This window comes from Triturus cristatus, chromosome 6 (genome assembly GCF_964204655.1).
Source record: "Triturus cristatus chromosome 6, aTriCri1.1, whole genome shotgun sequence".
Lineage (NCBI taxonomy): Eukaryota > Metazoa > Chordata > Amphibia > Caudata > Salamandridae > Triturus > Triturus cristatus.
Window position 1 is genome coordinate 1229915590 of NC_140589.1, and position 13450 is coordinate 1229929039.

Sequence of the window (13450 nt, forward strand, 5' to 3'; positions counted from 1 at the left end):
GTGTCTTCTGCGACCGAGGCTGGACTGCAGATTCCGGTAGTCGGCTGGCTACCCCGAGTTGGTGATCTGGTCCGTGAGAAGGTGGAGAAGAAGAAGGAGTTTGGACCCTCTTATCGTGCACCAGTGCCGGTGCTTGGAGTTGAGGGTACCCGCACAATTGTTTTGCCTCCCCTTCCTGGTCACAGAGACAACAGGTACATTTCGGTTGACAATGTCAAGCTACACAGGGTGGCCGATACTTCATAGTCTGACACCTTCAGTTTCTTGCCCTTCAATGATGCGCAGTGCTGTTGTGGTGCGACCATCTGACGTAGTACCTGAGGTTGCCATTGAAATGCAAGTACTTTCTGATTCTGCTGTTTCACCTGCGGATAGTGCTTTACCTGATGATGCTGAATATTCATATCCTACTGATGTCCCATTGCCCCTTTTGCATTCAACTGACATTGTCCAGTCTAATTCTTCCTTTGGAACTGAATCATTGACTTCCACTGCCCCTTCCAAATTTTCTAAAATATTTGCCTGGTTCAAGAGACAATTTTTGGTTCCCCCCTGGATTTACATCTGGTTGGTGCTCATTTGCATTTTTTTGTTCATGTCCATTGGTTTTGTGGTGGTGTTTTTTAGATTGATAAATGGACACTACCTGCATGAACGTTCTACGATTGGATTAATTAATGGAACTTTGGCCCCACATTCATCATCGCACATCATGAAGAGGGACCAGACCTTTGTTAATATCACCGCCTGGCCTGTCCGTGATGGAATAGCATGGGATGCTGTTAAATTTCAAATTCATGGCCCCACGGAAGTGATTAATGTGCCGTCTGTATATCGTGTCTCTATGGGTGATGTGGTAAAGCAAGACATTCGATCTGATGATTGGGATGTTAAAACTATAGAGACACTGTTTTCTGATTTAAAATACTATGCCGCTTTTGATGCTGAGGATTTGTATTTGAATAATGAGAACTATGCAGAGCAATTTTGTTATCAACATTATGGCACACATTTTCTCCATAGGGCAAACTCATTTCGTAGTTTGGTTAATTTTACACAGTGGGAACATTGCCCGGCCCCAAAGATTGGAAGTTCAAAAACATTGATCGCAAAGTTTTCATATTTTTCAGATTTTAGTGTAACTAATAATGCTTCTTTTTATTTTAAGCTTAATAATGACCCTGTTTCAAAGGTGCGTTTGACCCACACTAAATTGTTGTTTTCTAAATACTTCATGGATGATTTGGCAATTGGTGGGTATGACGTTTGGAAACAGGCTATTGATCTCAAATCAGTTTGGGGTACTAAATATTGGCAGGTGCAGGGTACAGAAGCTTTACATCGTGCCTGCCTGATCCCTAACCACATGCTGTTTTTAAATTCTACTGTTTTCCAGACAACCTGTTTTGGATTGGCTATCTCTAAAAACTTAAATTCCCCCTCGATCCCGGATCTGGGAGCTTATCCTGGTTGGGAGAATCACACAGATCTGTCCCTTACTATGTTGCAGTCTTTTATTTCCAATTCTACCTTCAATATTAGTGCATTAGACCCTACTGGTTGGTTGATATGGCAGAAAAATTCGGACACCTGTCAACGTAGATTTTTGGGAGTAAATCCTGGGTACATACAGGATAGAGTAGACCCACGTTTTCTGTCATCACATACGGTCACTACCTACTCGGTTGGTAAATTGTGTCAGACATGGTTGCAACATTCCACATTAGATTCGGTTAAACTTCACTTGTCACGTTTGCATGACAACATTGATTTGAATGATTTTGTTAAGGGTCCCGCATTAGGAAGATCCAAAAGATGGGTGTATGCTGTTTACAACGAGGTTTGGAAGTTGTCACAAATTGAGGCTGCCTCCAGGCTCCGTGCTATTGACCAAGCCAATATGGAAAAAGTTTTGGCAGTAATAGATAATAGTATTAATACCTTATCTTCAAGAATATATACATTGGATAACATTGTTTCATCTGTTGTAGATATTGTCCAGGACGATGTGTCTGTGTTGTATCATGGTCAAAATCAATTACGATCGATTATGCAATTTGCTTGGACTTTGCAGACGTTAAAGGCGGAGAAAGTACCATGGGATTACATGAATGTTTCGTCTTTATTCCGCCCATTTAATCTGTCAGCAAAACAACAATTCATGTCCATGAAAGATGCTACATATTCTCTATTACGTATAGAAAAGTTAGAACCTTTGCCTTTTTCTGTTGCTGAGTCGGATTATAAAGTTTGGCTCGTACATGGAATGGTAACTTTACCGATTTCTATGTATAAGTTTAGTTCTTGCATGAAACATTATGCATTAGGCAGATTTGAAAAACTTGGTTCTGCGTTTTTGCATGAGGTCTGGTCTCTCCCATTTACATATCGATGTGAGAGAGACGGAAAAGAAGTTTATTTGAAGGGTGAGGAGTGTACGACTGCTCCTGATCATTCGGTAGTGTGTAGACATATCCAATTACATGGATCATGTAACATGAATGCCCCTAATTTAGCTTGCGTGTTGAAGGGCATTCCTGTACAAGTTATAACGCCATCATTTACGTTGCTTGCTAATGGTAGTTATCTGCTTTTAAATAGTGAGGCTTGCTGTGGGATGTTAGCTGGAATTCCTTATATTGTTTCAGTTTCACGAAGAGTAGTTTGCTGTAATAACGTGCTTTTCCCACCCCCGCAAGGCCGGCTTGATATATCCATCTGGCCGACGATTCCAACCTTGAAAGCAGAGTTCAATAGGATGAGCAGAATAAGGGCTCTTTTGTCTCAAAAGGAGGTAGCATTGACTTCGTCACGAGAAACATTTCTCCTTCAAGTTGCGAACACTCGCACGGAAGTTCAAGCGCTTTTGAATACTGACCTCCCCCTACATTTTGGCACACTAATACACACTATCTTCAATGCTTCTTCTACGACTGGTCTGGTGCACTTTTTTAAAATTGTAGGCTCTGGCCTTGTGACGTCTTTCCAGTCTATTTTTGGTATAATACCAGCTATTTTTCATTCTATTTTTTCTGGGGTTTTCGGAGGGTTTCCTCTGATACTCGCATTAATTGCTGGCATACTGCTGTTGGTCTGCGCACTACGCTATGGCTGCACGACTTGCGCTTCTCGACCACGGCTTCAACATGTTCCATCTGCGTAGCCGAATGTGGGAAGCCTATGGGACTTTACCACTGGCTACCTTGAGCGTCGCTTATGGATTATCCTTCAGATTCCCGTTTTTCACTTGTGTACAGCCTGTCTTTCACTGCCTCGAATGTCCGTTCCAATGGGCTCTGAATATGTGTCTGTCAAACTTGGTGTCACCGGACCTGGATTTTGATCAACTGATGTATCCCTTAGTGGTACATGAGTTTGACTGTTCTGGAGTCGGGTTTATGGCCTTGGGTGCGGCGCAAGGAGTCCTTGGGTTATGGGATATAGAGAAAGCAGCCATTGACTTCCTGACACGCAGTTACATCGAGATGCCTGCTTCTTGTCCACGTGGAGTGCTGGATGCTCAATTCCCTGTGGAACACGTGTGTTCTTTTTCTTTGCTGGATTGGATGTCAGCCAATTTTGCTGATGACTCAAATGATCTGCTACTGGAAGCTGCAGCCGCATATGCTGCTTATACTTTCCAAAATTAACTGCCTGACGACAAGCTGCATGGAGTTAATTTTTTTACCTTCACACAAACGATGGATTGTGTTTTTATATTTTTTTCCTTCTTTCTCTGATTTACTGAACTCACACTTCAAGCTCTTTAGTCTGCTTCATTGATCTTGAACTCTGCGTTCTGTAGATTTACTCGCCCCTGGTTAAACAGTGGTTCGATCAAAGGGGGATGTCACGTGGATTAAGGCCACTCCCTATTTACAGTGCTAAGTTAGCTTAATCGCGTTAGCTGTTAGAAAGCCATCTTGTTGTTTTTGCTGACTTTGCACCCGACACTGTTGTTACATGTTATTAATTTGAGAAATGCAGACTCGCTCTTGTCTCAAGGGAATGTTATTTATACATCCTTAACAGTTGCTAGTGCCCTTGGTCTGTACATCGAGTAAAGAACTGTTCTAGGACACTAGACGGTGCCGGCTGATTGTGTTCAGGGTGATCGTACCACTGTTTAGTCACAACATGCACGTAGCTGCAAATACCAGAAAGTCTTGTGCTTTAATATCACAGCGCAGCATATTGTTAAGGCATTCGATAGAAGAGCTGTTGCAGAGAACACTGAGCTGATCCTGTGATGTGATACATCTGAGCTGATCTATACGGTATGGGGTCCCCTATGCAAGCCTATGAGACCTTCTAATAGTCTAATAATATTTTATTAGTAACTAGAGAAAGGAGGGTGGTTATTTTCCACTGTCATTATAATATGATCGCTCCTTTTATATTCTATGGTATTGTAACAATGTTAATGGTAATGATCTTAACCATTTGTCTACTTATGTTAGCCAAAGTATTGTTTAACAGGACTCGAGGTTTATGAATAAATTCTTTAAACTTTACTGTGTCTTAGTTATTCTGTTGTGGACTGATATATATGTGCAAACGGGTATTTCGGGTTCCCACCATTCCTGAGAATAACTAAGTCGCTTGTTCTGGGTTGTCTATACATTGGGACCGCCGAGCTAAATCTCGGATAACGAATGTGACACTAAGCTAGTCGGATAAGGGGTTCTTAGTTCTGAGGGGAGTTTCTGGTACACCACAATTCTCTAAGGTTCTGGTTTCCTGCGCATAGTTCTGAGCATACGCAGAATCCCTACAACAAGAGAAGGATGTCGTGAGTGGAGACCAGGTTGGTGGAATACCTCTTGGGCATCCAGGATATCAGTGGAGTGTCTACAATGATGTGACCGGTAGCTAAGAGTAAACATGGAGTACATTATATGAGATCATTATTCTGGTAGTCTTTCAGTTGTGCTTTGTAGGGCAATCGTGTCCCCACCTGAATATTTGACAGCATACCATTGACCCCCTTTTGGCCTACTGACATATGTGGATCTCATGTATGGCTGGGCACTCCACCCACCATTATCCATTGTCTGGTTTCCAGCTTGGGGGGGAGCTGGAATGAGAAGAACCCAGACCGTAAAGAGATTTTCATCTCCCCATACTTACTCAAATTTATTCGGGCATCCTTCAGATGCATATACTACTTTTTCAGCTTCTACACTCATTCCTGCAAATCCTTTTTCCTTTGTGGGTGACACCTATAATTGTGTGATGTCCCTTTTTTCCACTGTCCGTCCAAATGAGCAGAATATTAGTTGTTTATATTGTATGGTAAAGGGAACCTTCTGTATTATTGCATCTCAGACAAGTGTGTGTTTGAACGTTCCCAATTTTGTGCAGTTTGATGCTATCCAGATGCATTCTAAGCAGGACTTTGAATTGGATTAGGCGTAACCTCGCCCTAATAGCTTCCTCTCAAGGGTGCATCGGGGAAGACTCCCAAATCCCTCTCCCATTGCTGCCTTAGGGATTTGAGATTGGTATGGATGTTATTACTGTTTTATATATGGATGAGACTGCTCCCCTCCTTTAAGGACCCTTCAAATTATGGCTTTCGAGTGGCAAATAGGTATGCCTTCTCAGTCAATGGCCTGTGTGTGTAGGGTGGGCTTTCTGCTTGTAACTATTGTGCTGAAAAGCATTCCTACAACAGGCACATGGGCTATCTGGCACAGGGAACTATGGAAATACATGAAGTCATCATTCCTATGAGGCGCATCACAGTTCTGACTAGTAGATGATGATTTGGCTGGAAAACCAGTAGCTGCTGGAAGACTGTTGGTTGAGATATGCCTTCTCCATGATGGCATTGAGAGTGGACCTTAGAAAGGGCTGAATCTGAAAGGACCTGAAGGTGAGATCTGGTTGCGTTTATTGTAAATCCCATGCTGTGAAACTAAGAGATAGGAGCTTCAGTGCATTGCTGTCTGCCCGCACACTTGATCAGCCATTCATCTACACAGGGGAAGACTTGCATGACCTCTCTTCTGAGGTGGGCAGATAAAACAGTTACACATTTTGTGAAGACCTTTGAGGCTGGGGAACTCTAAAGAGCATCTTCTTTAATTGGTAGAGTTGACCAATTATCGTGAAGCGAAGGTGTTACCAGTGAGCAGGATGAATGGGTATGTGAAAGTAAGCATCCTTTAGAGGTAGAGAGGTCATACGTTTGCCTTGCTGTAGCAGTGGAATAACACCCTGTCGGTATGTCTCATGTAAACAATCATGGAGGATGTATTTGTTGATGGGCGTGATATCGAGACTTGATCTGAGAAAATCATCCTTTTAGGGATTAGAAAGTACAGTGAGTAAATCCCCTGCCCTGATGTTGTAAGGGTACTGGCTCTATAGCCCCTTTCAGGTTGAGCGCATGTACCTTCTTTTGAAAAAGGGAGAGGTGTTCTGTGCTTGGGAAGTGTGCATGGGGTGAAATGTTTGGTGGTGTTGAGAGAAGCTCTATGCAATACTTGTGGTGTATATTCCCTAGAACCCAACGGTCTGAGGAGATTTCATTCCAACTTGGATGGAAGTCTGGCTATACCCCCCCCCCCCCCCCCCACAAACAAGTGACCTGTGATCGGGGGAGGGTTAAATCAGGGTTTTGAGGTGGAAGTCTGCTCTTGTCGGAACATTACCCCAATAGAACCCTTATGTGTTATCCCTGCCTCCCTATTGGTGGAATGACTGCTGCAGTCTTTGACATAATTGGGGCTGTTCAGGAGAAGTGGTCTTCGCTCCCCCTCTAAATTGCTGCCAACAAAAGGAGGCCCTAGTGGATGGCGTCTGGAGGGCACCCATGGATTTTGCTATTTGTGTATATTTTCTTAGTTTCTCTAACATACCATGTACATGAAGGCCATAGCGATGTCTGTCGTCGTATGGTGGTTTGGTGAGGTGTTGTTGCACCTCTGCCTTAAAGCTAGAGATGTATTATCATGACTGATGGCGGAAGATACGACGGAGGTAAACACCTTCCGCTGCTGTATAAACCGCATCAAGAGTACATCGTCTAGTAATACTGGAGATGATTTGGCTCTATGATGCGATTTCCTCCCCACTCTTCATAAATTTGCTCAGGCTGGTGCTGTATAAAATCCTCCATTTCCAACCACCACTGTGCTCAATCTTAATATCACAGGAGGCTGATGGAATTGGCAATTTGCCAGTGGGTGGCCACCCCTACTGCCTCTCTCTTGCCTGTAGCATCTACCTGCTTATTCTACATTTTAGGCGGTGGGGTGCCACCTGAAGCCTGGGCAGTAGTGCATTTGCTTGCAGTATGCACTACAAACGACTCCCCTGGAATATGTACTCTGATATAAAAAGGGTCTGAGGGAGAAGGTTTAAACTATTTCGTACTCCCAGAGTCATCACACTGGTTTTAACAGTCTCCTTGAATATGCCTGTGGTAGACTTAAGCATACTCTTTGAAATAGGCAGAAACTACAGTGAGCATTCTGACCGAGGAGGATTTCAACAAGGAGGTCTACCTTATAATATGCTACCCTTTGCATAACCCCATGGTAGGATACTGGGTCGTCTCAGGAAGAAGTCCTGACTGGTTTGACGTGTGGATCTCTCGTGGGAACTATATCATAATCGTCCCATGGGATCTTTGTGGGATGTGGGTAGAAGGGGGTTTTCTAGTACTCTGGTAGGTTATATAGACTAGGGCTACCTTGTCCGATAATGACTGTGGAGACCCTGGTGGAAAGTTTGGAGGGGTTGACAACAATGGCAGTGAAGTGGTGGTGGAGGTAGAGGAGGAGGGAAATGACTGGAGAAGGACTAGTGGATGCACACTTAAGCATTTGGCGGTGGTGTAGGTTCAGAGGAAAAGTCTGGCATAGGCTTGTCCTCTAAAACCAGCATCCTCTTTCTGGGCGAGTGCTCTGCAGTTTTTGACTGGCTCATAGAAACGTTTCTTGTACTGTGGTGGATGAAACTACATTTCTGTCTCTCATCCATTTCCTCCAGAAGCTTTGCGAGGATTGGTCTTTGTTAGTCATCGGAACTGGCTAAAAAATGTGGTCAGGGCACAAACGCTATCTTTGGTGGCCAGCTGGGCACATGCGCTGACAGAGCATTCGGTTTCTGAGCTTTCTCAGCGTTCAAAGCTGTAGGACCAATGAGGGCGAAGCTATTGGTCTAACCCCTTTACAGCTCTAATACCTTGCCTCGGAGCCGACTGGAGCAAGGAGGCTCTCTAGGCAGCAATGTACTGTGCACCAGGCTGGCCCCGTACAGGGCGGTACTCTGCCTTAGTGTGTGGGCTCTTGTGACGTTTATGGTGTTCTTGGTATTCAGCCATACTTACGACTGTCGGTGTTGACTTCATTCAAAGGCCTGTTGCCTTTGGACGTGCATTGGACATCCTGCTCTTATTGCTGCGAGTTGGAGGGGCTAGAGTCGATCTATGGGTCGATCTCTGGGCTGGGTTGATATGGTGGGGACTTATTGATTAAACATTATCTTGTTTGGTGCTGAACGGGTTTGGTTCGCCAATGTTAGGTGTATTATTGGATGCCCATTGCTGCATTGTGATGTGCCACGTGTCAATCTCTGCGTTGTCAGAGTCTTTTTGTACCTGAAGACAAGATTGAAGGTGCACTCAGTTCGGGGAATAGACAGATTACAAACCCTAGTAAGGTCAGTGCAGGGGTATTTGGAGTTGCATTGATGACATTTCCTGAAGGATCCATCACCCTCTACGCATCTCCATTCTCTGGAATTGACAAAGAGAAGAAAGTGCAGAGATCCGAGTCAGGAACCCCATCTTCCTTAGCAGTCTCCAAAGTACATCGAGGTAAAGGAAAAAAAGAACTGCAGTTTTCTAAGAAACGTTTTTCTGCAACGGGAGTGGAAGTTCTAACCACGTGGACCTGGTGCAGTGAACATGGAACAAATTGAGTTTGAGATGCCCATCAGTATGTGTCCGATCCAAATGGTAGAGAAAAACAATATAACAATGGATCAGTACCAAAGCACAGTACCGACTGAGGGAGGAATCAAGGGGTATCTTATGAATCAAAAATACTTTTTCGTATAGAATACAACTAGCAACGTCTGAGTCGAACACTATATGACAGAAGTATGCAGAGCATGTGTATCTACACCCACACATCCTACAAATATACATTTACCAGTTTAAGCACACTTTCCATTTACAGTTTTAATACATCTACAACATATTTGAGCTTTAGTTAGAAACATTACTTGTCTTTCAAACCAAGCATAAAACCACTCATATGTATAGACTATTAGAGAAGCAAATAAAATGCAGAAACACAATCTAATTCGACAATTCTGACAATAGAGTAGAGAGAACATATGATTTACCAACCATTCTACAAGCACTCCTTTCAGAACATTCACCATCTTCTCAGGATAGGTAATGATCAGTCAGCTGGCTTTATGGTTTTTCTCTATTGATCCAGATTTTAGATATTATTTGTTTGGAGTGCTGAAAGACAAAAACAATTGATAAGTGCATAAATATTAATGTCAATAATCACTTTGAATCATCTCCCACAGTGAATGGATATGTTGTATATGTTTGTATTGTGAACACAGCCAATCGATTGTCTATGGTTGCTCAACAACATTGTCCTTACAAATACCATTTGAAAATCGGGTACAAGAAAAAGGAGGGAAATTTGGCCAATTTTACGGCCTTATAGACACACAAGCTATTCCAATTCTGTAAGTGCATCAGAGCAACATATTTTACATTTTGTCGACTAGAAACAATGGTTAATTTAAAGATTTGTAGACTTGAAAATGTGAGTTAGAAGATTTTATTGTGCAAGTAGAGTCATTTGTTGTTTGAACAAAATAGGGAACAGGTACAGTACATATGTTTAGGAATACAATCCTTGATGGAGCTGTTTCTTCCCTTTAGCCTCTCAGCTGTCCACTTTTTACCTTCTCCGGGCTCTATCAGACATCCTGTGGCCAGCCAATAAGAGAGAATTATTGATACGCTATAAAAAAAATCAAATGTTGGTGTCTCACAGTGGTAATGCTTAATGCCCTGTATATGTTCCCACTGATACTGCACCAAGCACCACTCTTTGATATGAAAATGATTGACACCTAGATGGAACAAGAAACCCAAAATGAGAAGTGAGACTATTGGGGAAACAATTGTATTTACATGTAGTAGACTTTATAGAATACTCCATACCCAGACATGGTGTTGAAGCACATTTATCGATGAGTTGCAGGCTACTTCAGGGAAGTGTTATGGATGAATGTTGTGCTGCCGATATCACCTAAGTGGGTGGTGTAAGATATCAATCATAAAGGCCAGAGTTGTGTGTTACTGTGTTTTCCTACTGCACTTGATTAATTTCAAGTGAAAAAGAGTAAGAGATAGGATGAAACATAAACAGCAAAAGGCGCACCACATCCTCAAATTTAAATCATATCAAATTAGTCCATGTACATCAAATTTTTCTTTTCCAAATTGATCTTCTTTATTATTCATTTGTTAAAATGACATTTAAGAACAGCCAAAGCAGCCGACGCGTTTCGTCCAACTTGGGACTTCTTCAGGGCTGCAAAAGTGTATATATAAAACAATGTATAAATACCACGAATACCCACATACAATATATACAAATCCAACAGACATAATCATTAATCTTAAACAAATTCAAAAACGTATTAATAAAAAGAAGAAGACAAAAGACACTGTTAACTGTACATTGAAGACATAAACAAGTTAAAAACAGGATTATAAGTCAGTTAATCCTTATTATTAATTCATGTTCAATAACTTTCGATAGGGACAAGTAATCAACTCTCTGACATGTTTCTGGTTAAGTAGCAGTTTAGGACTGCACAATAATAAAGTACAACTGGTTTCTTTAAGCCAAGTCTCATTCCTCAACCAAGTTTGCATCAACCACAATTAATTGGGTCAGAAAGGATTAAGAATTTACTATCAACAGGCTCAATGCAGTTTCAGAGGAAGCAGCAAGGGAAAGGGGAGACCCAAAGATGTACCCACCGTAAGAAACAATGCATCTGTTTGTGTAATTCTTTCTTGAAATTTCTGGAATGTCATTCAAAATCACTGGAAAAGGTCAAAATGGGAGGGCATTACTCAACGGAATGTCCTAGTGATTGTAAGTAACAGAATGTCAAGGGTACATCATATGTTGTGATAACCTAAGTCCTAACCGGAAGAAGTTAAACAGGGAGAAAAGTGCAAAGCGAAGCAAAGAGGTCATACATAAGATTTGATAGTGCGAATAAGCAAGCGTATAATTCCTATTCAAGTGTCCCAAGTAAGCCCCTAGAGAGACGTTTTCAACTGTACAAGTGTACAAAGGGGCTAGGAGAGACAACAAAAAACCCCTTGGGGGTATGTGTACTTACATAAATGGTATAAAGAATATGTTGAATAGGATAACGGTCTAATTCCGACAAATGGCGAATGATGGTCCCATCTTGTTATCAGTAATAGAACATCAGATCAAAAGTTTATCCAATGATAAGGATAGGAGTCCGAGTCTTTAAAATGCCTAAAGTGAAAACACAGTAAACTAATAATCCAAAACAGTAGTGCGTGTTGAGTTAAATCGACAAACTCACTCATTGATTTCTGTGTAGGTATACCCATGATTAAAAAACAGTGAAAGTCAGAAAGAAGAGGATTAAAGGGTAACCTAATGAGACAAAAGGGATTTTATGATCAGCCTATTTGTAATTAGATAAACATTCCAAAATGGGATGATATAAATGTTACCATCCGTGATGTTTTGAGAGTAATAGTTAAAGGCAAATACCAGTGTTAGCATAAAGAATCTAGTTAATGTCATATTGACATGAGGACATGTTACCAAGGTGCCACCAGCCCTTAGATCTGGGCTCAATATAGATTTAGGGTTGTCAAAAAGATTAGTAAGTTCGGTTATCACAGCGTTCACAAAATAAGGCACTATCCAAAGTTCCTACAGCACCTACCCGATTCCGCATATTTCAAATCCTGGACGGGACCTAATCCTCTGGCATTCCGTAGCACACGGGACTCATGCTCGTGTGTTTAAATAGTAATTGACCCCATGTAAACTCAGAACACCTGGGTCCCGAGCCTCGTTACCGGGATTCGCGTCATAGCGTGATCGCTAAGAATTGTATGTAAACCGAGTTGCCATCTTGGAAGGGTAAACGGTAACGAACATTCTAATGTGGAGAGCATATAATAAGGAGTATTTGTAATTGCTGACCTTAAATAGAAACGCACGAAGCACAGTTTAATTGCCGTATATCTAGTGGGGTAATAATCCATTAAAATCATAAGGGTACAAATAAGTCAAACTCCGTGATGGTTTAGGAGCGAACAAACCAACAGCCATGTTGGAATGGGCAAATTATCAAAGTATCTACTGTCTGGCTTTTGTCGATCACCAAAACACGTAGCTCGTGCCACGGGGAAGCCGTAATTTGTTATTACCGATGCAATTTTTTAGTTAGTCCCCTGGCTTTTCTAATTTTTCAAATACGTTGGGGGCGGGATATTGGGTTGCAAAATAGCTTACCCAGACAGTAGATACTTTGATAATTTGCCCATTCCAACATGGCTGTTGGTTTGTTCGCTCCTAAACCATCACGGAGTTTGACTTATTTGTACCCTTATGATTTTAATGGATTATTACCCCACTAGATATACGGCAATTAAACTGTGCTTCGTGCGTTTCTATTTAAGGTCAGCAATTACAAATACTCCTTATTATATGCTCTCCACATTAGAATGTTCGTTACCGTTTACCCTTCCAAGATGGCAACTCGGTTTACATACAATTCTTAGCGATCACGCTATGACGCGAATCCCGGTAACGAGGCTCGGGACCCAGGTGTTCTGAGTTTACATGGGGTCAATTACTATTTAAACACACGAGCATGAGTCCCGTGTGCTACGGAATGCCAGAGGATTAGGTCCCGTCCAGGATTTGAAATATGCGGAATCGGGTAGGTGCTGTAGGAACTTTGGATAGTGCCTTATTTTGTGAACGCTGTGATAACCGAACTTACTAATCTTTTTGACAACCCTAAATCTATATTGAGCCCAGATCTAAGGCTGGTGGCACCTTGGTAACATGTCCTCATGTCAATATGACATTAACTAGATTCTTTATGCTAACACTGGTATTTGCCTTTAACTATTACTCTCAAAACATCACGGATGGTAACATTTATATCATCCCATTTTGGAATGTTTATCTAATTACAAATAGGCTGATCATAAAATCCCTTTTGTCTCATTAGGTTACCCTTTAATCCTCTTCTTTCTGACTTTCACTGTTTTTTAATCATGGGTATACCTACACAGAAATCAATGAGTGAGTTTGTCGATTTAACTCAACACGCACTACTGTTTTGGATTATTAGTTTACTGTGTTTTCACTTTAGGCATTTT

At 41.8% G+C, this 13450-nt stretch overlaps 1 protein-coding gene across 1 annotated transcript in view; it reads right to left on the minus strand.

The window, feature by feature from the left end:
- Nucleotides 1-13450, minus strand: part of GTF2H5 (general transcription factor IIH subunit 5) — a 74904-nt gene that overhangs the window by 33827 nt on the left and 27627 nt on the right. The window contains exon 2 of the mRNA XM_085612161.1: nucleotides 9368-9487. Within this exon, the coding sequence (XP_085468287.1) occupies nucleotides 9368-9402 (35 nt within the window). The 5' untranslated portion in view covers nucleotides 9403-9487. The remainder of the gene's footprint in view (nucleotides 1-9367; nucleotides 9488-13450) is intronic.